General features: G+C 51.4%; 1 protein-coding gene across 1 annotated transcript in view; it reads left to right on the top strand.

The window, feature by feature from the left end:
- The first annotated feature begins 1,598 nt into the window (after nucleotides 1-1,598).
- Nucleotides 1,599-26,084, top strand: part of XXYLT1 (xyloside xylosyltransferase 1) — a 172,937-nt gene continuing 148,451 nt past the window's right edge. Inside the window, exon 1 of the mRNA XM_058730910.1 lies at nucleotides 1,599-2,214. Coding sequence (XP_058586893.1) covers nucleotides 1,714-2,214 — 501 coding nt within the window. The 5' untranslated portion in view covers nucleotides 1,599-1,713. The remainder of the gene's footprint in view (nucleotides 2,215-26,084) is intronic.

Genomic DNA, 26,084 nt, shown 5'->3' with positions numbered 1-26,084 from the left:
GTATTTTGGCACTTGGATATTTAGACTTCTTGTAGAGTTTGGTGTTTCTAGCATAGTTTATATTGTTTGCTAAGTGTCAGGCACAGTTTTAACTACTTGTGTATTTTCTCTCATAACCCTAGGTGGCGTAGGTGCTCATATTAGCCCTGTTTTACGTATGGGTGTAACTGCAGCTCAGATTAAGTAATTTGCCCGACGTCTAATAATTTGCATTGCTAGAGCTGGACTTCCAGCTTTCTTAACTTGGAGAGCTTGCTCTTGTAACCACAGTGTCTGCTAAAAGCTGTGGTAAAATACACACAATTCAGAGCTCGAATTATTGCTTTCAGTGCTAATCTTGGCTGAAAACCTGGGCATGAGAAGCAGTTAAGACTTGGGTTGAGATCCGATTCCATTGCTTACTAGCCAACTAGCTTTGGGTAATATACTTCTCTGAATCTCAATTTCCTCAGTTGTAAAGTGCAAATAATACCTCTTCTTAGGGTTGTGTAGATTAAATGAATTCAAGTCAAGAGCCTATCATGCAAGTGAGTTAATTCAGGTATCAGGGCTCCGCTCAACACACAAGATGACTAGTATGTATTGAATTTGTTGCTAACCTTGCTTCAGAGCTCCAGTATTTTTTCAGAAAAGTGTTATCCCGATTGAAACGAACAAGAGTTAAAAATGAGATGAATTGTGGTTCTGGGTACCATGCTTTGACCAATAACGGTATGGCACAATAAACTGCTGAGTGAGAATTCACCAGTGCATGTGCATTCGCTTCCACGTCTATCAAGCATGCAGATCATTTGTACATGTTTAAATGCTATGGTATTATCGTCAGTCCTTAGAAGACTGAAGTTAATGAGTTTTTTATGGGGTAGTTGTCAGTGTCCAACTATCTAAGGTCAAAACCGCCATTCTGTGACCTTGGGCAAGTTACCTCAGTATGCCTCAGTTAAAATTTTGAAACAACACCTGGTACATCTTAAGGCTCTTTTCAAGTCAGTTAAAAAAAAAAAAAAAAAAAAAAAAGACTTCATCTCTGGCGTTACTCCTGGGGCTCAGGAGTCTCTCCCGAAGTCGTGGGCAGCGGGGTCCCCCTGCTGGCCACATCCTTCACATAGCCTTCGTTCGGCCTCAGGTGCCCGTGCCCTAGGCAGGCCATTTCCACCCCAAGGAAATTCCTCATTTACCGTGAATGAGGAAGGAGCTGGCGAGTTTAAATTCCCTAGCCCCAGCCAGTCTCCCAGGTGTGAAGGGAGGGAGTCGGGGAGAGGGCTCAAAGCCTGCAAACATTCGGGCAGAAAGGTATAGAGATAAAATTTTCTCCTCTTTCTGCGTCCAGTTTTGTGGTTTTGCTAACCGAAGGTCCTGCGTTGGGGCGCCTCTATGCCTTTCAAGGCTCAGCTTCGATATCTAGCGTCTGGGGCTAGATATTTAGGACGGCCAGTTTTAACAGACCTTACAGCCGGCTGGCTTTCTCCAAGCCTGAATACTTACCCGCCGGCTCGGTCCTTCCCAGCTCGAATCGCTCTAAATCTAGGACCCAGCGGCTGCCCGGCGGCCCTGGCTCCGCCTCTCCGCGCATCAGCGCCCGAGGATTGGCTCCGGGCAGCGCGGCACCGCCCCCGTTATGGCCGCTGTCCGCCGCCTAGGCTACTAAGTGGCTGCCAGGGTGCTGGTCTCGGCTCTCCCTCCCCGGCTGCTCCGTCCGCCGGCCCGTGGCGCATGGGTCGGCGAGGCGGGCCCCCATGCGCTCGGGCCATGGCGCGCCTGGGCGCTGTGCGCTCCCACTACTGCGCGCTTCTGCTGGCCGCAGCGCTGGCCGTCTGTGCCTTCTACTACCTCGGCTCGGGCCGGGAGACCTTCTCCAGCGCCACCAAGAGGCTGAAGGAGGCCCGCGCCGGGGCCCCTGCCGCGCCCACGCCGCCCGCACCGGAGGTGGCGCGGGGCTCCGTGGCGCCGGCCCCGGGCGCCAAGGCCAAGAGCCTGGAGGGCGGCGTGGCCGGACCGGTGGACTATCACCTGCTGATGATGTTCACCAAGGCGGAACACAATGCCGCGCTGCAGGCCAAGGCCCGCGTCGCGCTCCGCTCCCTGCTGCGCCTCGCTAAGTTCGAGGCGCACGAGGTGCTTAACCTGCACTTCGTGAGCGAGGAGGCCAGCCGCGAGGTGGCCAAGGCCCTGCTTCGAGAGCTGCTGCCGCCAGCCGCCGGCTTCAAGTGCAAGGTGAGCGGGGCCGCGGCTGAGGGCTCCCGGTGGATGCCCACCACCGCCCCCTCCCCCCGCCATTCTTCTCGCTTTGCCCGAAATGGGTGTTTGCTGTACGCTGGGGGCGACGTCCGGGGGGCGTGTCCCGGAGTCCGATGCACTCGGCTGGTGCTGGAGTGGAGCCGTGGAGCCGCGGTGTCAACCGACTACCCCTGACCCGGTCTCCCCCCACTAAGTCCCTGTTCCCTCTAGAATTGGCTCGCCCCCCCTCTCTGGTAGCCTTGCAGGATTCAGCACTGTCTTCACTGTCTGCACTTCTTTTCATTCTACTCAGTCTTTGACTTTTTAGGTTGGACCAGGTCATTTGAAGGCACCAGTAGTCATTCTGTGCAGAGTCTGCTGGACAGGTCTTAGGTCGCTTGAATTGCTGAAATCGCAGTGACATTCTCATAGCTCTTATGGTATTTCGGTCAGAACTGTCTAAGCCCAAACCCAGTGTGAACTACCTCATCCCCTCTCTGTCTTCTTCCCTACTCTCGAGGGTCACAAACCCATTTAGAGAAGCCACCAGTTCCTCTCAGGGAGGAAGAGAAAGCCTTAAGAGGTACAGATATGTATGATCTGGGGAGAGCACAACAGAGCTGGCCACCTTGTCCCAGGCGGGACCAAACTGCCTCCGTGGCAGCTCCCACATCTCCCCATCATCTCCCTTGATCTCCTGGCTCTGCTTGTCAGAGACACTGTTCCTGACTTAGTGTTAATTACTTCAGTCAAATTGCTAGCCTCATTTTGACCTGATGGTTGCACAGAGGGGATCCAAATTCTGATTTTTGGGTAGGACTAGTAGGTGATCCTAAAGGATGAAGTCTAATGGTGGGAGAAGGAGCAGTGAAGCAAGAGTAATAATGTTCCATGTGTTTGTGCCCAGTGAGTGACAAGGGGAGCTGCTGCCAGGATCCTGTAGGGTTCTGGGGTCTTTGGTAGCTCTTCGTTACCTGCAGAATCAAGCCCCAGCTTCTAGGTGGGCTGTGTTGTGGGCCTAGCCCTCCTCTCCAACCTGGCTTCTTGTCCTCCTGTGTGCACCTTAGATCTTGACTGTGCTGAATGTGCCTTTACACAAGCTCTCTGCCCAGGATGTCCTTCCTTTCCTCCTGGACCCTTGGCCACTCTTTACTTAGCTTTCACCTCCCCTGGGAATGTCCCTAGACTTGGGGACAATCTGTGCCCAGCCCTCCACAGCTTTTTGTTCCTGCTTCCCCCCCATAGCATACAAGGTCTGTGTCCTGCCCAGAGCAAATGAGCCTGTCTGGAGCTCACCGTAATCAGGGAAGGGCACTTGGGCCATGGACTTCATGCTGTAGGAGGCCAAGAATTCAGGTCCTTGGGACCTACTGTCTGATCTGGAGTTTTTCACTCTGGGGCCCATCCCGGTTTACCTAATTGGGATCTCAGGGTGACACCTGGCAACTTGTCCCACGTGATCCCTAGGACTTTAATGCTTGAGAAACTCTGTGTTGGTTCAAGGGAGAAAGCCAAAAGCCTGTGATCAAAGGGCTGTTCTGGGCAGAGCTGGGATTTGACCGCGTCTCCAAACACCACCCTGAAGGCCAGCATTGTCATCTTTTCAGTTTATGGAGTCAGAGGAAGCAGACTTCCAGATCTTTACCTGTCCCCTTATCTCGAGCTCCAGCCACAGCTTCTTGTGCACTCAGGGCTTTCCAGCTTCCAGGCCTTTGCTATGTTGTGCTGCGGTCTGTGCACAGAGGCGCATTTGGGTGCACAGAGGTAGTTCACACTGTTTGGCCATCTTCAGATGTCATTCCCTCTTTGGAGCCTCCCGGGGAACCCCCATCTGCAAGGCACGTCTTCCTCGCATACCCTGGTGCTATGAATGTATCAGGTCTTATCTCCCATCCCCGTGCATGATGCCTGGTGCGTACTCAGCGCCAGAAATATTGGCTTTAGGGCCAGGCTCCCATCGTGGTGTCTGCGTTTCATTCTCCCTCCCTCTGCTGTGCTCAGTTCTGACAGCCACAGGTCACCAAGGCCTGGAAGCAGCTGCGGATGACCTGAGGGAATTGATTCCACCTGTGTTGAGGCATCACAAATGAGGGTCGGGGGGCTTTGTAGCCGGATGGCTGTGGTCAGATAAGAGTTTATCAGTGTCAGCGTAAAATTGTTCCTGTTACTTTTGAGTTCACATTTTATGAGTCTGTTTTCTGTTTGTGATAAAAGGTGCTCTTTTTTTCTTTAAATGTATGGTCCTAAAAGGTTTGCTTCATTTTATTGGGCATCTTAGTTCTTCCTCAGGTTTGGAATATTCCTGAAAGGAATGCTTCTTCTGGCATCATTTCACATAGGCTTTTCCCTCTGCCTGGAGCACCCCTGCCCCCACTCCCACCCTGACCCCTATCCCTAAATTCTGCTTTCAGGTCTCAGTGTAAATGTTATTTCCTTGGTAAACCTTCCTGAGCACCCGTTACACACTCTCATAGCACCAAGTACTTTTACTTGGTAACATTTATCATTGTTGTAATTATATAATTATTGAATGAATTATTTGTCTACCTTTCAAGACAAAGTAGACAAAGGGCATGGACACTGACTTAAGTGTTGTATCCCCAGCACTGAACATCATGCCTTACATATGGGAATGCAGTTTTTTTTAAAATTTTTATTTATTTATTTATTTTTTTATAATTTTTTTTTTTTTAACGTTTATTTATTTTTGAGACAGAGAGAGACAGAGCATGAACAGGGGAGGAGCAGAGAGAGAGGGAGGCACAGAATCCGAAGCAGGCTCCAGGCTCCGAGCTGGCAGCACAGAGCCTGACGCGGGGCTCGAACTCACGGACCTTGAGATCCTGACCTGAGCCGAAGTCGGACGCTCAACCGACCAAGCCACCCAGGCGCCCCTTTATTTATTGTCTTGAGAGCCAGAGACAAAGAGCAAGCAGTGGAGGGGAAGAGAGAGGGAGGCAGAGGATCCAAAGCAGGCTCTGTGCTGACAAAGAGCCTGATGTGGGGCTCGAACTTGTGAACCATGAGATCATGACCGGAGCCAAAGTCATACGCTTAACCGACTGAGCCACCCAGGTGCCCTGGAGTGCTCTTTAAAAAAACATTTATATTAGAGAGAGAGAGAGAGTGTGAGTGTGCACACATGCGTGTGTGCATGGGAGGAACAGAGAGTGAGGGAGACAGAGAATCCCAAGCAGGCCCCACACTGTCAGCACAGAGCCCAACTTGGGGCTCAATCTCACAAACTGTGGGATCATGACTGGAGCCGGAATCAATAATCAGACACCCAACCGATTGAGCTACCTAGGTGCCTCTGGGAGTGCATTTTATACTGAGAATTGTCCTTTTGGTATTAATTAAGAAGAAGGATACTGTAGAAATTCTCACCCTGGCTGCATCAGGCCTGGGACCTTTAAGAGCATATAACGTAATGGGTGAGGAGACTTGCCCAAGGCCACTTGGGGGGTTACTGACCTGGCTAGGACTAGACCCATGTCCTGGGCCACTGTCTCTCCCTTTGTGCCATGTTTCCTCTTTAAGTAGCACTTTATCTTCTAGCAGGTAAGGTGATAAGGACAGTTCACTCCCAGGGAGAGTTGCCTTGAAGTATGTTAGAACATCTTGGGGACAGGAAGGCAGCTCCTTGCCTACCCAACTATCTGGAGACAGCCTCCACCCTCAGGGTGGGCTCTTGGACTCCACCACGTCTGTAAGATGCAGAGCAGAGCTACAGTGAGCCAGCATGGAAATGTTCTCACACCCGGAGGTCTCTTCTAAGGCCATTTTCAAGTGAAACAGAAATACCTTTTAGCTGAGATGCTTGCAGAAATAGATCACAGAACATTATTAGTGGCCTTATATTTTGGGTAATTAAATATTAGCTAAAAAACGATTCACTTAACCAGAAAAATCTTGTGTCGATGATTATTATTTTATTTTAGAGAGAGCACAAGTTGGGGAGAGGGGCAGGAGGAGAGAGAGAGAGAGAGAGGGAGGGAGAGAGAGAGAGAGAGAGAATTTTAAGCAGGCTTTACTCTCAGTGTGGAGCCTGATGCAGGGCTCAATTCCATGATCCTGGGATCATGACCTGAGCCAAAGTCAAGAGTCAGATGCTAAACTGACTGAGCCACTCAGCTGTCCCCTTGTTTCGATTATTACTGAAAGTCTTTCTAAATCTAGTTTGTCCCCTAACAGTATGGAAGTCTGTCATCTGTTCACATATTTAATAAGCATCCAAACCCACTGTGTTCCAAGGTCAGGTTAGGAGCTGCTTCTGGCCTGTGTAACAGCTCCATGGACTGACTGCATCACAGTCAACCTGGGCATGCTTATTAAAAATTCAGGATCCTGAGGGTGCCTGGGTGGCTCCGTTGGTTAAGTGTCTTGACTCTTAATTTCTGCTCAGGTCATGATCTCACAGTTTGTGAGTTTGAGCCCTGTGTTGGGCATGGAGCATGCTTAGGACTCTCTCTCTTTCCCTCTCTCTCTCTCTGCCCCTCCCCACTCGTGGTCTCTCTCTGTTTCTCTCAAAATAAATAAGAACAAGAAAGGTTCAGAAGCCTGGGCCCTGTCCCAGCCTGTGGGTCAGAATCTCCTGGGTGGGGCCTGGGAATCCGAGTTTGTATAGAGCTGCAGAGGCAGGCACGGGAGTCACTGCTGTAAGGGATGGAGGAGCGGCTGGGCCGTCCTGTCCATCTTTCTTACCCAGGTCAGGTATGTTCTCTACGACGCCTGGCACATAGGCATTCAGGAAACATTTGGCTGAACAGCTCTCTGTCATCCAGGCTGTCCTAGTTCTGCTGGCCTGGGAAAGACTGCTACATTCATCTTGTGAAAATGCTTTTATGGTATGACTTCCCCTCAGAACCTCCTGACTCCTGGCGAACTGTCATCTCAGGCTTCTCCAAATTCTAGACCTACTGCAGCTGACTTCGGCTTCCTTGCCCAGCCTTTCCTCCCTAGGCTGGGGGAAAAGCTGTCCCTTCACATGGGGTTTTGCTCACTCTGCTTCTGAGCCATCTGTTGCCTCATTCTGTTTGTCAGGAGGAATCCTGCTCTTCTAAAACTTAGGTCAAGACTTACCTTTCTCATAAGCCTTCCTTGCCATATTGAGTTTGATAGAATATGCCAGAAACCCCAAACTGTTCCGGCTTCAGCAAGATTGATCCTTATTTCTCATCTGAATATAAGTTCAGAGCTAGCCATTCCTGGTGGCATGGGGGCTTCGTGAAGTCATCAGTGTCCTAGGCTCCTTGCAGCTCCCTGTTTCACTGTCACTGGGGAGTGACCCTTGTCCTTTTGGGCCAGGATGGCTGCTACCGCTTTAGCCATCACATCTGTATTGTGGTAGCAGGATGGAGGGAGAATCAAAGAGGGCTCAGTTAAAAATAGGGGTCCAGTTAATAGGAAGGGGAGGAGAGCAAGTTTCAGGGTAGACAACCAGCCATCCCTGTCCCCTCAGGAGCCCACCTTGGGCATCACCAAGCACGTGTTATCCATGGGACCCTGGGTTCACAGCTATGGGGACACAGACATGGGTCAGGCACAGCCCCTGCCATCCAGGAACCCACATCCCTTAGTGTCACATGTACATACAGCTTATCTTGCTGTAAAACTCAGCAGGTCGGACAGGAGATGGTCCTGAGGGAGTGAGCTCTGAGTTCCAGCCCCAGCTGGCCAGTTACTAGCTGGGTGACGGTGGGTAATCCCCCGAAGCTTCCTCTGTAAGTGAGGCTCACACACCCACCTCCCATGTAGCAGTGAGGATGAGATGCTGCCATTCTGTAGAGCACTTAGCCCAGTACTGCTTTGTCTCTTGCTACGGGGGCAGTCTCCTAGCACGGTCCCACTCTGCTGACTTCTGGGGAGATCACCACGGTGAGCAGGCCCCAGAGCTCCTGGGGACCTCAGCACCGACAGGACCCATGGTCATCCGCTCCTTTCTCTGTGGGGTGGCCAGCTCCCTGCAGAGGCCTGGCGGGGCTCACCAGTATTGCTCACAGTACTGCTGCTTTGTGGTGTTTCTCCTGTTCTGTCACTGTGTCATCCCTCAGATGGTAGCCGCCCAGGAAGGCCTTCCCAAAACCCCTTTTCTAACGCAGCCTCACCTGAGCCCTCATTATCTTTCCCCTCACCTGCTTTGTAGCACATCCTCATTTGTTCATTCACTCAACAGATGTTGAGCGCTTATCCTGTGCCTGTGACTAGTGGGAATGGAACAGAGTTTCTGCCCTGGTGGAGCTTACATTCTGGGGTTGTGGGGGAGGTGTGGGAGAGAGACTTGAAACAAAAAATCAAGTATATATAGAGCCAGTCAGTGAGAAGTTTAGAGAAGGTAAAGGGCATGGGGAGTGTACGTGTCGGGGGTGGGCAGATGGCTGTTTGGTATAGGTGGTCAGGAAGGGCCCCGCCAATGAGGTGACGTTTGAGCAGGGACTGAGGGAAGTGAGCATGTGGACCTTTGGACATCTAGAAGGGAGAACTCTAGGCAGGGAAAACTGCACATGGGAGTGTGCTCCTCATGTTTGAGAAAATAACAATCCTCACTTATTCGCAGGCTACCTCTCCCTACTAGAATATAATCTCCAGGAGGGCAGGGACATCACTTACCTTCTTCATTGACGGAGGTTGGCAGGAACCCGGTCAGTGCCACTCCTGCCTGCTTCTGGCCTAAGTTGGAGGTGATAGACTTGGACAGGCAACCTGCTAACCTGTAACACAAGAATCAGACAAACTTCTGAAGGGACAGGCATCCCTGGACAGCCACTGGCCTCCCTGCGGGGATGGGCAGGCTCTCCACAGGTAATTCCAGAAGAGGGGAGAGGAAGGGGCCAGGGCAGGCATGCCTTCCAAACTCACCCATCAGATCAGTTTCTTCTCTTGCCTGAAGGGAGGTGTTAGTGTTCACAGTGGAGAGCAAGAGGCCAGGAGTGCAGAAGACACGAAACAGTGGGAACAGAGGTGCTCCCTCTTCCCCCCCGTCACCGTTATCTTCTTAGCACAGCTCCTGGCACATTCAAAGCGCTCAGTAAATATTCACAGTTGATGGACTGATGGCTGTGTTAGTTAAACCCAGGAAATCCTACCAGAGTTCTCCGTGATCTGCCCCTCTCCTGTAAACCCCGTCTTCCTCAGCATGAGGCTGGGTTGCTCAGTCCCCAGATGACAAGTTAGGAATAAGAAGCCACGTGCTTTCCGCACTTAAAGCACTTGTTGGATTCCAGGAGGAGCGAATGCTGAGGACTAGGGTGGCTGGACAGAGGCTCTTTGCACACATGGGGGCATTTCCAGGGTTTCTGCATGAGCAAAACTGAGTGGCTTTGAAAAGATGAGCACCTCAGCCCCTAGCCGGGGCTGGAAAGAAGCGTTAAGACCTCCATGCTGGCTGTCTTACTGAGGAAGCTGTTGACAAACAGGTGACACTGAAATGCAGCTTCTCCGGCCTGCCAGAGTAGTGGGCACCTTGCATTGGAATGAAACGTGAATAAGTTAGACAGTCTGGGAAGGAGGTGATTGGAAAAAACGCGTCCTGAAATGAGAGGCTGTTTGGAAAGGTAGGATAAGGGGCACCTGGTGGCTCAGTCAGTTAAGTGTCCAATTCTTGATTTTGGCTCAGGTCATGACCTCACAGTTCATGAGTTGGAGCCCCCCGTTGGGCTCTGTGCTGACAGTGCAGAGCCTGCGTGGGATTCTGTCCCTGCCTCTCCCCTGCTCACGTGTGGGTGTGAGCACGAGCACTTTCTCTTTCTCTCAAAATAAACAAACAAACAAAAAAGATTGGCTGACATTTTATACTATAGAATTTAGAGAACAGTGTTATCTACCAAACACACTTACTAGTGGAAGTCTTTTAAATTAGAACATGTTCATGAAATAACTAGTATTTTGTGTATCAATGCATGCTTCTCATGAAAAACTTCAGTCATTGATCTGTAAGGAATGTGGTATTGTATCCTATACAATAGACTCTGATAATTTCACACATAATAACATTGATAATGTGTTAAAATTAGAAGGCAAAACCCATAACATAGGTCAGGGATCATCCTCCAGATGAATCACACTGATATATGGGTTATTGGTAAATGCTCTGAGGGCCTCAGTGTGCAAATGGAACGTTCAGGCTTTGGACATCAGTAATTCCTCACTGTGTTCTGTTTTCTGTTCCCATAGATCATTTTTCAAAAGACAGATAACCACATTTTTTTTTTTTGCAATTAAATGGAGATAGAATTTACATGCCATAAACCTCACCCCTTTAAAATAGTTCAGTGGTTTTTAATATTCATAAGATTGTTCAGCCATGACCACTAATTCCAGAACATTTTCATCACCCCCAAAAGAAGCCCTGTACCAATTAACAGTCACTCCCCGTTCCCCTTTTTATCTCGCACTGGTAAGCATGAAACCGCTTTCTAGTTCTATAAATTTGCCTGTTCTGAACATTTCATAATAATGGACTCATTCGGTGTGTGACCTTCTGTATCTGGCTTCTTTCACTTAGCACGTATCAGTACGCCATTCTTTTTTATGGTTGAATAATATTCCATTGTATGGACAGGCCACATTTATCCCGTTCATTAATTGAGGGACATTTGGGTGGTTTCCACTTTTTGGCTATTGTGAATAATTCTGCTGTGAACATTTGTTTATGAGTTTTTATGTGTATGCATGAGTATATACTCAGGCATGGAATGCCTAGGTCATATGTTAGCCTTTGAGGAAATGCTAGACTGTCTTCCAAAGAAGCTACACCATTCTTCATTCCTACCAGCAGGGTATGAGGGTTCCAGTTTCTCCACATCCTCACCAGCACTTGCTGTCTTTTTTTGGTTAATACTTATTTATTTTGAGAGTAGCGTGGGGGTGCATGAGTTGGGAGGGGCAGAGAGGAGAGAATCCCAAGCAGGCTCCACATTTATAGTGTGGAGCCTGACATGGGGCTCGATCTCACGAACGGGGAGATCATGACCTGAGCCAAAATCAAGAGTCAGAACTCAACCAAATGAGCTACCCAGGCGCCCCTTGTCTGTCTTTCTGATCATAGCCATTCTCAATGTTGTTAAGTAGCATCCCGTTTTGGTTTTGATTTGCATTTTCCTAATGACTAATGGTAAGATGATTATATATTGATAAGGACAACTGTGTAAATGTATTTGGTATTTTTCCTATGTGTTTACCAAAATGCATTTTACAAGAAAGACCAGGTGTCTTGACTCTCCCCTCCCCACCTGGAAAGATGTTACAGCATCTCTGGAAACGCTTATATTCTAAAGCATACAGTTTAGAAATTTCCAATGTGTATAGTAACGTTGTCCCTAAAATCAATGAGGTGGTGTTACTCGTATGAAGACTTGATTAGGAGAATAATTGTAACATTTGTTCAGCGCTTTAGTGTATATAAAAATGCTTTTACAAACGTCTCACTTGAGCCTTACTGTGACAGGGGAGGAGCCCCCGAGGCTGATAGGTCAGCTGACTTACCTGAGGTCTCAAACAAAGTCTTGGGGCTGGACTGTGTGACATGCTTTAGGGAGGGGTTGATACCCACAAGAGTGGGAGCCAGTGAGGGCTGGGCCATAGCCCACCTCGAAATCTGTATCGTCCCCCTGCCTGGAGGCCCCAATTACATCAAACTGAACAAAGACCGAGCTTGTAACTCTCCCTTGCCTTCCCAGAACACTGCAGAACCACCAAGTTTTGGAACTGGAAGGAAACTCCGAACCTCTGGGTACAGTGCCCTCCCAGTGAGCTGGCAGACCTGGGGTGGAGCAGGCAATGACTTATTCAGTGCCACACAGAGCTGGGGTTAGAATCAGCCCCGGCCCTTCTGTCTTCTGTTTGGGCATCAGTGTAATCAGCAGCCTCTGCTCCCTTTTGGGAGAGCGGGTTGAGAGCCAGCTCACCCTAACCCCCACCCCCGGCAGAGGTTGCCAGGTGCTGGGCCTGTCTGTGTTCACCCATTCCAAATAGGCCTCACTGCACTGTGTCCCCACGGATCTTTCTGGCTGGGAAGGGGAGGCCAGAGTCCTGCTGGTTGTTGGGGGCTAGCTTTCCAGCAGCCTTGTACCTGAGAGGGACTGAGGGGTCAGTCCTAGGGGAGCTGTATCCCTGGAGTGAACCCATGTGGTGTGTCCATTGCTTGGGGGTATGTGCTGGAGGGAGCTCCGGCGCTAGAATAAGTGCGTAGGTCTCCAGGCCAGGAGGTCAGGAGGCTAGAGTAGCTACAGGAGTGCAGCCCACACTGGGCCCCCAGCCACCCCTGCCTGTCCTGGCCCTGTTCTTGAGATGCAGTAAGGGGGCAGCTGCTCGCCTGCCCAGCAGGGTCCCCTCCCAGGCCCGAGGAGCCGCGTGTGGCTCTCCGCGTGGCCACTGGAGGGCGCCCCTGCCTCGTGTTTGCTTGACTGGGCCCGGTGCCGCGCCGGAGCCGCCCGCCCGCACTGCTCTCCCACCACGGAAGCCTGGGGCGCATGCAGAGCTGTTTTTGTTCTTTCTCCACAAGCGTCTCGCCCTCTCCCCCCAGGTTTTGGAAAGGAAGATTGAAATGAAAGGGAGTCTGCCTGGCGATCGTGGGCAGTCATTTCCTTCCTGTGCCCGGTGTAAACCAGCTTTGATGAGGCCGTTTGAAAAAGGTAGATGAAACAGAAGCTGGATGGTTGCATCCGGATGGAGAAGACATCAGTGCTTCCTGGCGTCGCAGTCTGAGGGACCCGTGTGGATGGGGGCGGTGGTGGCTGGGTGTCTGTGCATCACGAGCCTTCTCCGGCCTGCCCTTGTCCCCACCAAGTGACCCTCAGCTGGGCCCTGCCTACAGCCTCTCAGCTTCCCAGGGTGCATCCACCCAGGATCCACATCACACCTAGCATGGATGGGTCCTCTGGGAGAAGGGGGGCGGCCTGCTCCTTGGGGGAAAGAGCAGTCCCTCTTCCCCACCTGGAGCTCCTGAGAGATCCTTGTGCTCTGTCTGTGCCCCAGGTATCCTGCTTGGCCCGCGGTGGAAAGTTGGGGGAGTGGTGGGAGTCTCCAGTCTTGCCACGCAGACTTGGTGGGGAGAGGGGCATGATCCTCCTGGTGGGGCGGTCACTGTGTCCCTATTGCTTGACTGTGTGGAGCAGGGCTTTTCACTGGAGGCAGCGCTGTGTACCCATGCCTGTTTTAGGTGCTTGTTCTGAGCAGCGGAGCCAGGCCCCGTCAGCTGGCACAAAGCCTGCTGTTAACATAATGTGCTTTAAATTGAAGCCATTTATTTTATTTATTGGGGTGATTACTGTTAAGCAGCCTCATGAAGTGATCCTCCTGCTGGTGGGACAGAGGCTGGAGGGAGCCTGGAGGCTGGCCTCTGTTGCCCTGCGCTGGTCTGGCCAGCCTGGGAGTGCACTTTCCGCCTCTGGCCTCCTCTTCCTCTCCTCACTGGAGCTCATCACCACTTCTGCCACCAGCAGAGTCTGTACTGTGCCAGCCAGGGCAGGAGCACATGGCTTGGAGCCCAAGACCTGTGTTCCAACGGAGTCTGTGACATTTGGGAACAGCAGGGCCCCAGATATAATCCCCTGACCTCTTTCCCCTCAGACATGATCTTACAGGTGGCTGTGAGATAAAATGAGGCAGCTGGAGGCCTGGCCTGCAGCAGGTGGCTGGGTAATAAATGGTGACTGCTACTAATGGTTCCTAAGTAGTGTGTTGGGAGGAGGGACTCTTCCCTCATCACTTTAGAAGGCACAATGCTTACTGATTCAGTCGGAGGGCAGTGGAACTGGCTTGCAAAACCGCATTCTGCCCATGTTTATTTCATGATGTCTTAGTCTGTTGGGGCTGCTGTAGCAAAATATTACAGATTGGGTGGCTTAAAAACAAAGGAGATATTTATTTCTCACAGTTTTGGAGGCTGGAAGTCCAAGACCAGGGTACCAGCAAGGTGCCAGCAAAGTCCTTCTTCTGGGTTGTAGACTGCCAGCTTCTTGCTGTGCCCTCACATGGGGTCTGTTTTATAAGAGCACTAATCCCATTTGTGAGGGCTCCACCCCCATGACCTAAGCAACTCCCCCAAGGCCCCACCTTCAAACACCATCACACTGGGATTTAGGATTTCAACATAGGAATTTGGGGCAGGGGCATAAACATTCAGACTATAGCACAGGGTGTCCTCATGTTCTTTTGAGTCTTCTTCAGTTTCCCAGACTACAGTGTTCTCTTCTTCTCTGATCCTCCCCTCCAACCCCCAACTGCTCTTAACAATGCACTGTGTATGCTCCACTGAAAACACTGGATACTTGCCTCATTTGGTGTTCAGTTGTGCCCTTGCTTTCTCTTTTCTGCTGGGAGGATGAGGCCCCAGTCTTCATCTTTCCCTTCCCCAGCGTGCCTAGCACATGCCTGGCTCTGGGCAGAGGCTCAGCAAATGCCAGCTTGATTTGGCCTGTGTTCTGGAGTGGGTGCTGTTGTTTCCTGTTATGATGATGAAGCTGGAGCCTGCCCTTTATAGTCTTTGTGTAGGCAACATGGATGATCCTCCTGTGTCTTTTGAGGGATGGAGTCTTCTCTGTGAATGTTCCTTTCTAGAAGTTTCTAGAAGGTTCCATCTCAAACTTGTTTATAGTAAACTATAAACAAGCATTCAGATTTGTTTATCTCTTTTTAATGGTGTTTGATTTGCTTTCGTGGTCTGATTGCACACAGTAATTGTTCATAAAGTTTTTGAGAATTCTGTCAAATAATAAGTATAAGTGGTTTATTTTATTTTATTTTTTTTAAATTTTTTTTTTTTAATGTTTATCTATTTTTGAGACAGAGACAGAGCATGAACGGGGGAGGGGCAGAGAGAGAGGGAGACACAGAATCGGAAGCAGGCTCCAGGCTCTGGGCCATCAGCCCAGAGCCTGACGCGGGGCTCGAACTCACGGACCATGAGATCGTGACCTGAGCTGAAGTCGGATGCTTAACCGACTGAGCCACCCAGGCGCCCCTAAATGGTTTTGAAAAGCCAGGCTACTGGAGAGACCTACCTATCCCCAGAACTTGCTCATATCCCTCGTTCCCACCCATCCCTCCTAGCAGGGTCTTGGGCCTTACCGTTTGTGGCTCATACTCCATTGAGTGTTGTGCAGGGCCCTTGCTCTTGCCAGATCATCATGGTAGTCTGGGATGTAGTTCTGTGAAACCTGCCCAGATGGCCAGGCTCTTTGAGTCCTGGTCGGTGTGGGAGTCTGAGGGGCTTTGTAGGCTTTGGCAGATGGACAAGTGGATTAGTCATTGTTTGAAAAACCTGTGCAGGATTAGGCATAGTGCAAGCTTTGCTCAGGGTGCCCCAGACCACCTGATGTCTGCGGGGCAGGAAGACACAGGGCAGGGGACTCCTGGTGTGCCTGAGACTGGCCTTGTGAGGATATAGGGTCTGTCTGTGGCAGTCAGGGAGCTTTGGGGATGGGCATGCATAGTAAGTTCCCCATCTTACAGAGGGGGAAACTGAGGCAGCTGGGGCAGTAGACTGGCCTTGTCTCTTGTACCTGGCAGGAGAGTCATGACCAGAAGGAGAAGGGCCATCTGGCTGAGTGAGTGCTTGGCTTTCTGGCTGGTTGGCGGTGGTCAGACATAGAGTGGGCAATCAGGACTCCAGAAAAGTCAGAAGGAGCCACAGAGCCTGGCCTGGCCTTCTCTGACAGTGCTCTACCTTACTCAGTTGTCCAGAGTTTTGGTCCACCCTGAGCCGTTCATGCCCCTGAGACTCTGCTCAGTCACTTCCTCTCCTGGAATGCCCACCCCTCCCTTCTTTATCTGCTTAGCTTTTTACTCTTCAAGATTAAGCTCTGGTGGATTCCAGCCGTGTGGGAAGCCAGTCCTGACCATCTCTATGTTGGCCCTTCTCCCCTGAGCTCCCACTCTGCTGAAATCGGCCCCTCTGCAAGCTCCTGGAGGCCAGGGCTGTGTCTTCCTTCATTCTGTGTTTCCAGGATGTAGTATATAGCCCAGGGCTCAGGGTAGAGTGAGGCTGCACAAGTTTGGTGAACTGGAGGAGGTAATTTGCTGGCATACTTGTGCACCGAAGTACAAATGCAGGCTGTGAGGCTGCCTCCTGGGGCCTCTGGGAAGTGAGGAGTGGGCTGCTGGGCGTCCGTGTTCCTCTCCAACATTTTGTCAGCACGTTTCTGGCCAACATTTGGAGTCCTTGGCCATCTATGGAAGCCTCTTGATTTAAAGAAGCCTTCCTTGTGCCTTTTGTTATAAGTTCTCCAGACAGGAAGTTGTCCAACCTGAGACCAGCTGGGAAGAGCCAGGTGTGTGTTGGAGATTCTTTTTGGGTTTCAGAACTATCTCCCTTGTATTACTAAGAAGAGATACTGATGCTGGTCTAGGGGAGGTGGAAGGGGCTTGGCTTGTGTTTCTGTCCTGGGGTTTTACTTACCTCTTGCACCTTAATGCAGGTAGAGAGGGTAGGGCTGCTGTGGCCTCTTGATCTGCCCAGAGCCCCCAGCTGGTAGGTGGTACCTGGGGCTGACACTTTGAGCTGAGGTGTGGTGGGCAGAGTCCTGCCCAGGTATCATGTTCCTGGGTTCTAGTGCTCTCTCTGACCCTGACCATTGACAAGGCCTTTCAGTGTCTCTGAGCCTCAGTGTCTCATCTGTAAGATGGGGAGGGACGTTTCAGCCCTGAATAATATTCCATGGCTCTCTTACAGGCATGTGGAAACTGGGTGCTAGAAATTATAAAGGAACAAGGTCCTTCCTAGACCTTTCCTGAGTGCGAGGGTAAGAGATCGGGGGTGGGTCTTAAAGCCACGGTTCACCTCTTTCTGGTGTAGTTCCTGGAATGGCTCTGACCAGGTCCTCCTTGCTGATTCTTCCCTCCCTCTCTGGGAGACACTGATTCATATCTCGGCCTCTACCCCTGGCTTGGAGTGTGGAGTCATGCAAGCTCTCTCAGACATTTACCATTGTCATTGTTGATAGCAGCCGTTGCCACCATTTAAGTGACAGGGGCCGTGCCAAATTCTCCCCTCCCTCTATTTAATCCTCAGAGTGATCAGACCTCTGAGGAGGGAGGTATTCTCCCCTAGGCAGAGGTTTCACAGATCCTGAGCCCGAAGAGGGTTTAGTAGCTTGCTCACAGCCATACAACTAAAGGGGCTGAGCAGTCTTTCTGCCTCTTAAGCACTCTGCCTTAGTGCCTGTGATGTCTGTTTATTTTGGTGGGTCATTCTATCTCTGAAAGGGAGTGCTCCGTGAGGGCTGGGGATCCCAGGAGGCCTGGTGCCCCGTGCTTGCTGCCTGCTGGGGCCTCTTCCCCTTGTCAGTAGGTTCTGGGCCCGCTGGGTGGCTTGTGAAGGGCAGGGGAACCTCAGAGCCTCTGTGGGGCAGATCTCCTCCCTCCTCTAGGTTCTGCCCTGTAGAACCAGCTGGGAGCCTCTGTGAGCATGTAGGTCTCAGAGAACCATGATGCTTGGAACCCCACCTCCCTGGTTTGGCTGCAAGTAATAGGAGGTCAGCGCTGGAGAGAACTAGACAGGTTGTGTAGTCCTGTCCCTTCACGTAACCTATGAGGAAACTGGGGCCCAGAGCGGCCAAGCGACTTGCTCAGGGCCGGAACCCAGGTCTCCTGCCCCTGCCTTCCCTTTTTTGTGTTTCTGAAGCCAGTCCTGGATTGTGCTGGTCTCCGTATGCCTGTTTGTCTTCTGTTTTTGTTCGTAGCCTGACCGATTTTTCGGGCCTCGCCCACCCTGCCCTGCACACATCTGTGTGTCGTTTACACAGACTGGCTTTGCTTCACAGCCCACTGAGCAGCCGCTCCGCGGTGAAGCTGAGTGGGTCTCCTTGGGTGCAGGCCCCAGAGCCGGGGGGCTGGTGTAAGGAATCCCACTGTCGTCTCCTGCGGGGTCTGCACCCCATCAACCCCAGTCCTGCTGTGTCTGTCATGAGGATCTCTGGAGGTCAGGGAGCGGGCTCTCCATTACGTAAGCTGATCCGCATGGCACACAGTAGGCGCTCAGGGTACTTCTTTTTCCGCTCTTTTGCTGCCCAGCTTGCCTTTAAGGTGCAGCTCAAGCACCCCGCCTGCAGAGCCCATGCTCTCTGAAGGCCTCGTGTGCAGTGCTGGTGAAGCTGCCACATGGGAAGCCTCAAGGGTGCAGTGCGTGTCTGCTCCCCCTCCCAATACAGCCTGGGGGGGGGGGTGGGCGGGCATGTGTTTCTTGAATGCATATGGTGCTGACTGTGGATGGGTCTGGGTCAGGATGCAGCTCCTCCCTCAAGGAGGCAGTGGGTAGCTGTTTGCCTTCTCTGAACTCCTTCCTTACCTGCACCTGCCTCAAAATGTTGTGGGGATGGAATTAAAGGATCTGTCTGTACCCAGCACATACTAGGTGTCTTCTGTGGACCTTGGGCATGGCTGCCCTATTCCCCATGAATCCTGTCCAGGTCTGTGTCCTGACATCCAGCAGCCAGACCCTGCCTGGGTCCACCCCCCCCCCCCCCCCCCCGAATGCCATCTCATGAGCCTGCACTGCTGGTCTGCACCTGCTCTGCTCAGCCAGTGTCACAGGTCAGATCCCGCTGTAGGTGGCCACCCCCAAGTTGGCTGCATGGGTGCTCAGGTTTGTCTCCTAAAAGGGCAAGTTTGGCACAGAGATCCTCTGGCCCACATACTTTATTGTATTCTGTGTACATGCCAAGTAAGAGCAGGATGGTCACTGAGCCCAGTGGGGTTACACCCTGCGGTCCCCAGTTTCCTCCCAGTGGAAAAAGAACAAGCTTTCTGCTCAAGAGAATGGCTCCTGGAGAGGAGACAGTGATTTGGAAATGCCCCAGGAGGGAAGTGGACCAGTGCCCTGTGATTGTTATTTTGGCGGGACTTTGGTCTTGGGTCTCTGGGAATGGAGTGCTGGAGAACTGGCAATCCTTGGTCAGCCACTGCTGACATCTGAGTCATAGCCAAAATCTCAGGTCCCTGATCACCCACTGGGGTCCAGCTGTGCCTGTGGAAAGGCGAGGGGCAATGGCTGGGCATGTGGGCTGCCCCCTGGCAGCGTGGTCACACAGTGCCCAGCCTCAGGGACACTGGTCACCCTGCGGTCTACCATGGAGTCTCCTGGTGTGAGCTGATGGCAGGCACCACTGTGAGTTGTCTGAGAGCATCATTGCTAAGTGTGCCGGTTTAAAACTCAACTCAGCTAGTGACTCCCTTCATTAGTGAAGAGCAAACAGCTAAACAGTTAATTGAGGTTAGTGAGCAGTATTTGCGGAGGACATAAGATGTTTCTGGAGGTTGATTCCGTTTACTTCTTCAGACTCATGGAACAGCTTTTGCTTTGATCAGAAACGTGCACAACTGAAGTTATGAACTAATCTGGCTCGCTCAGAAAGTTGTTAGACTGTGAGAACAAATACAATATGAAAACATTTCTCTTTACCTAAAGCAAAAGCTGTGTCTCAAGCAGCTGGCTCTGGGAGATGAAATACGATGACCCTGCTGCTTAACCTCTTGGTTTCCGGAGCTGTTGACTCCCGAGCCCTTTTCTGTGACATGTGTAGCATCTGGAATGGATTTATGGAAATCTTTGCGGGGCTTGCTATAGCCTGGAATTACGGAAGGGGATTCTTACCGCCCCACGAGAGCATTCGTTCAAGGAATCTGCCTGGTTCCTGGGCTGTGGGTTGTGGGGGGAGAGAGTAAACGGGTTAGGGGGAGAGAGTAGGCGGGTTGTGGGGAGAGAGTGGGTGGGTTGGCGGGGAGAGAGTAGGTGGGTCGGGGGGAGAGAGTGGGTGGGTTGAGGGGGAGAGAGAAGGTGGGTTGGGGGGACAGAGTGGGTGAGTTGGGGGGGAGAGTGGGTGGGTTGGGGGGACAGTGGGTGGGTTGGGGGGGAGCGAGTAGGTGGGTTGGGGGGAGAGAGTGGGTGGGTTGGGGGGGAGAGAGTAGGTGGGTTGGGGGGTCAGAGTGGGTGGGTTGCAGGGAGAGAGGGTGGGTTGGGGGGACAGAGTGGGTGGGTTGGGGGGAGAGAGTAGGCGGGTTAGGGGGAGAGAGTGGGTGGGTTGGGGGGGGCGGAGAGTGGGCAGGTGGGAGCAAGGAGCTGACCCCACTGAGAGCCCTTCATGACCTGCTTCTGTGAGAGTATAAAACTATGCCTCTAATTCTTTTTTTTTTAATTTTTTTTTTCAACGTTTTTAATTTATTTTTGGGACAGAGAGAGAGACAGAGCATGAACGGGGGAGGGGCAGAGAGAGAGGGAGACAGAATCGGAAACAGGCTCCAGGCTCCGAGCCATCGGCCCAGAGCCTGACGCGGGGCTCGAACTCACAGACCGCGAGATCGTGACCTGGCTGAAGTCGGACACTTAACCGACTGCGCCACCCAGGCGCCCCATTATGCCTCTAATTCTAATAAACCATCTTTATTCTTCCATGTCGCCTTTGAGTCTTGCCCACCCACAGGCATACTTTTGGTACAGCTGGGACATTTGGTTGTCTGCTCGGTTCACTTACTGTGGGACCCACACGTTATGGTGTAGCTCAAGAACGTTTTCCCATCTTTCTGTCTTATCTCGTATTTATTGTTTGTCTGGTTATAGTGCATTATTATATTTCTCTTGTAAACTGTTTTGGGAGTTTCTGATTTTTCTCTGTGTGTGTGGTGTTTTCCTTCTTTTGAATCGTTCCCTGGAGCTCTTCCTTGACTCTCTGTAAGGAATACCTCATGGCCCAGAGTGGGTCCTGTGCCCACAAGTTCTATCTGAAAATCAGGACTCAGCAGTAACGTTCCTCAGTTGCCCACTCTGTTGGCTTTCTATCCTACAGTTTTTCAGCTAATTTACATTTTGCAATCCTGCTTTCTTTCCTCTTTGTATTCTGTCTTCTATTTTTTAGTATTTCATTTTTTCATACGTTGAAAATTTATGACACATCAAAACAGAAAAATCCAGAAAAAATGTAACAGATTATGTTTATACTATATGGGTTAAATAGGTGTTAACATTTTGCTGTATTTGCTTCAGATTCTTTTTTATTAAGAAATAAAATATAGCTCTACCTTAAAGCCCACTCCTATTTCTTCCCCATCCTACCCCTCCAGAGGTGTTCATTAGCATACATGAGAAGGTGGTGAGCTTTGTGGAATTTGTGATTTTGTACTTTTACCACATATATGTGTCCCCAAAAATGTGTATGTGTATTTTTTATTGCTTTCTATATTTTAAACAGTTATAAACATACTCTCTATATATACTTTTGATACTTCTCTTTTTCATTCAGTGTATGGTTTCGGGATTTATCCAAGTTGATACGCATGGGTCTTGTTCATGTACTTTGACTGCCGTGTAGGATTTCCTTATGGGCAGACCCGTTTCTCCATCTTCCTGCTAGAGGTGGCTGGCTTCTTCCCTTTTTGTCACCCCAGACCTCGCCGCAGTGAACGTCAGGTATGTGTCCGCGTGTACAGATGTGCTCGAGTTTCTCCAGGGCCCACGTGTGGACAGGTATCTCCTGGTCAGGAGTCCGCGCGTCTTTCCGAGTTCCGGTAAGCTCCTGCCCCGGGCGGGGCTCCCTGCCCGCTCCACGTTCTCCTGAGCATTTGGTGTGCAGACTCCTTTTCCTGGCGTGGGCCCTGCTGTCTTTGTGTCAGGAGGTAGAACCTTGAGGGCCACTTTCGGAATAGGATAGGAGGGACACTTTGAGGGCAAACCTGAGTGTTCCTTAGCACCACCCCGAGTGTTCTGGTCATGATGAGACTTGGACCAGTGTTCCCCAGCATCTCCAGAATCTCTGTGGCAGAGCGCAGAGAGGAGGGTGCCTCCAGCCAGAGGTGGAGTACCCTTTTCCTGAGTCTCACCTCCACTGCTGCAGTGCTGTCTGAGATGGCACAGGGCCTGGCGGTGGGGCAGTGACCTGCCGTGTAACCTGGGGAGAGCCTCTTTCCCCTCCCTGGGCTTCAGTTTCCCTGTCTGAAACGTGAGGGTTGCATCAGTGACCCGTGTGGCCTCTTGGCTCCACACACGTTGCCCTCCCACTTGTACTTTCGTGATTAGCAAAGTGGTCTCCACTTTCCTAGCCACGGGCCGCTAGGCCTGAGCCTCTGGCAGCTGAGTGGGGGGGAGGGTTCTGAGCGGAGGTTGGGGGCCTGCCGTTGCAGGGTGGCAGTGGCCTGGTGCTCCTTGGTGACCGGTCTTTTCCCTGTGCTGTGAATCCATCCCCTCAGTGAAGTGGTCTGTTTTCTCATACAGTTTGAGGGAAGATCCTTGGATCCCAGGGGCTTAGGGCCAAAGCAGATTAATACCAACAGAGGGGAAGCCAAGGGCTGCTGCTGGTACTTGGGGGACACTCAGGAAAGCCAGAGCAAAGGAACGCTGCTTTCATGGTGATGAGCATGTTTAAGTTCCATATAGCTGCAATGTGGCTGCTCTGTGAAACCTTCACTGAGCCATACTTACTGCGAGTCCGATAGGTGCCAGCAGTGCCCCAGGACATTGAAACATGCTGGGTGTATCAATGAACAGAAGAGGCAGAACAAGTCAAATGTCCTGCCTTTGTGGAACTCACATTCTGGCAGGAAGAGGATTAAATGAGCTAGTGACATTTGTCTACATTGCTGCCTGGACAGAGGCTCAAAAAGGGCTGGGTTTCATTTCATCTGTTTCTTGTTCCATGATAAGCAAATGAGGAAATTGTGCCATGTTCTAGGAGGTGAGTAAGTTACACAGTACATTAGCAGGATGAGAGGCCTCAGGAGCGTGGGGCAGTCATAATTTCTAGTTGATAGGCAGGGACACCGTCACTGAGAAGGTGGCATTTGAGCAGAGGCCTGAAGAAGTGGAGCTGGTCACACAGCCATGAGGAAGAGTGTAGGCCAGGGTGGCAGGTCACCTGGTGTGGCAGTGGGGGAGCAGCTTGGGGGCCCTACGGGAGGAACACAGAAGGGCCGGTGAGGATGCTGGCTTTGACTGGTGATGGGAGGGGCTGTGGCTGGGTTTTCAGTGGAGAAGAGCCACTCTGGCCACTGTGTGGAGGACACAACGAAGGGGAGACACGTTACAAGGCTGGTGTCCTGGCCCAGAGGAGAGAGGACAGTGGCCTGAACAGGCACAAGCAGTGGGGTTGGGGGGAGTGCGGGACCCCCAAGGGACCCTCCAGGGAAAGGCTGCTTAGGGGCACGAGGGCCTCTACGCTAGACGTCATTCAGGCACGGCCTTGTGGCTTCCAGAAGGCTGGAAAGTCAGTGGGGCTCTGCCCCTGGTGAGGGAATACAAGAAGAAAGCTGGAGTGAGGGCAGTCCCCCGTGACTGGCAGGTTGCTCGCATTCTAGGATCAAAAAGGCCTGGGCTCAGATCTGGGCCTCAGCCATCCAGCAGGTGGCCTTGGACAGGCGACGTCCCCTTTATGGAGGGCACGGTCACGGCAAGGGTGGGATGAGCTCCTATTTGTCCACGTTGCTGCTGACACACGTTTCGTCTCATTTCCTCGTGGTGCAACGATGTACAGGTGCCAGCGCCTGGCTGGCAGGTTAGAGGAGTGTGGTGCCCTGACGTGCCTGGGGTGGGGGCGGGGCTCTTGGCTGGAGGTTGCAGGAGGGGTTGGTGGAGGGGCCCTGGAGGAGCCAGGAGATCCACTTCTGACGCCAGCCAGGCCGACCTTGGGGAAGGCAGGCGCTCAGGCTGTGAACGCCTCCGGGCTGTCGGTGCTGTGCTTGGCATTTTAAACACATCATCTCACCCACGAAAAGAGGTGATGCACACGGAGCAGTGTCTCCAGAGTCAGGTCATTGGAACGTTTCCTTCACGGTTTTTGCCCAAATCCCATAACTGCCTGCCGCGTTACCTACTTAATGTGTATTTTAAACCGGCTCCTCCTCTTTACATCTTTTTCCTTTTCCTCTCTTTAGGTGTTATCTGTGAAATCATAGTTCTGAAGTGTTTTCGCTAATTTTCTAGTATTTTACATACCAAAATCAGTCCATAAGTATTAAAGTGAGTAGTCTGCGTGACCCTTAGAAGTATCTTTTGTACTCCCCTGCCCCCTTCCCTCCCACCCAAGGGGTTTGCCACATCTAGGGAAGCCCTGGGCAAGGGGTTTCATGAAACCTAGGAAAGGTGGCCAGTGGTGGAGGCCATCCTGGAGTCTGACTGGTCCGAGCTAGGAGCGTACCATGGATCCCTGCTTGGGCTCCAGCTGTGTCCCCTGCCAGAGAGCCAAGAGGGGAGTGGGGACCTCGTGGGGCAGGCCCCCTGCCTGGGGCCACTTCCTGCCTGTCACATTGAAGCTGGAGCTGGCTAAGTGCGTCCCTTTGGGTGCCACTCTTGGTAAGACTGCGGTGTTCTTTGGGAGGTCAAAGGTCATGGGAGATTACCACACAAACAGAACAGATGAAGGAATCTGGTGAAGAAGGCCCAACTGGTCTACAGTTAGTGGACCTCTCGGTGAGTAGATAGACCAGACAGCACATCCTAAGACTTCATAGCACAATCCTGATGCTGTAGTTTCCTCTCTCTCCTTCCATCTCTTCCATCCTTTGGCTGTTTTCCTTCTGTCTCCTACCTTCTCTTATCTTTTGAGGTGGAAAACATTATACTGTAGAAAATTGGCTCGTACTGTCAGAAAATTTAGCATTAAATGTAAAAAAAAGAAAACAAAGCAAAACAAAACCTCCTCTTTTGTAAAAGAGGTAAATTAAGGAATGATTATAACCACTATGTAGGGACTGCTTTAAAGAGATCATTAAATGTATTCTTTAGTGAGTGCTGGAAAAAGTGGGGAGTGACTAGGGCATTTGTTTTTGGCTGCTAAGTGTTGAGAGGAGGGAACTGGGGCCTGGAGGCTGGGTGGCAGGTGACGAGTGGCAAGGTGAAACTGGCTGGATGTATTGTGCTGTAGAAATTACAGATTTCTGGTTATGGAGCCCCTCAGCCGTGTCAAGAATATCTGGAAGGTCGAGAAGCCACGGTCTAATGTCACTATTAGGTGGTCATGAACACAGAGTCCAGAAGATGGCATTGACCTTTTTATTTTTATTTTTTTTCATGCTTCCATTTTTCTTTTGGAACCACCTTATGGTTCATTCATAGCCACGGAGGAGTGTTTGGGCCACTCCTTCTGTCTCTCTTCACTCCTCTCCATGTGTTCGCCTTCCAAGGATGTGGCTCTTTCCCAGTGGTTTGCTGTAGTTCTGTGGGGTCATCCTGGAAATTCCCTGGGAGGGCCCGGGTGTTTGAAAGTCTACAGAGCAGAGCACCTACAAGACACTCCAACTTTTTCCTTGTTATTGTCAACCTCACAATCTGTGTACGTTGCTATGCTATAAGGTCTTTATCTCCTTACCTGCTTGCCAGAGACCCCCTTACCACTGGAGGTGAGGAGGACGTCACAGGGCAAAGGGTAAGATGTTGGTGTAACCACAGTGGGCACACAGAAGGCACTGTGTCCAGTTCCTTATTCTGGGTTCTTCTCTCCTCCTGTCATGGTGGCCTGCTCTTCCTCGGGGCTGATGGTTGATTCCCTTGTTAGGGGCTCTTGAGTCAACAGAGAATTGAGGTTTGAAAGCAGGTAGGGGTTCACCTTTGACATTTACCCCCTCTCCATTACAGGCAAGAAAATAAAACATGGTGGCAACATGAGTGAGGAGAGACGGAGGAGCTGGAGAGTGACCTGGCACATGTGTGAGACTGTATAGTCCTCTACTCCCTACCCACCGGGGCACATACCCATAGGTCCTCCAGCTGCACCTCAGGTGAAGAGGTTCGGGACCTCTTGCCACCTGGGTCTTCTCCTTTGGACATGCTCTGGGAGTTTTCCCACAGCCTTCCTGCAGTGTGATTTCTAGAGTTGAGCCCAACCAGTACCCTGAGGCCATGTGATTGGCACTGAGTCCAGTGGGGCGCTGCTCACACTGAGGACCAC

The sequence above is a fragment of the Neofelis nebulosa genome, chromosome 5 (genome assembly GCF_028018385.1).
Source record: "Neofelis nebulosa isolate mNeoNeb1 chromosome 5, mNeoNeb1.pri, whole genome shotgun sequence".
Lineage (NCBI taxonomy): Eukaryota > Metazoa > Chordata > Mammalia > Carnivora > Felidae > Neofelis > Neofelis nebulosa.
Note: the sequence above shows the minus strand (reverse complement) of the source record. Positions and strands in the feature narration are given on the sequence as shown.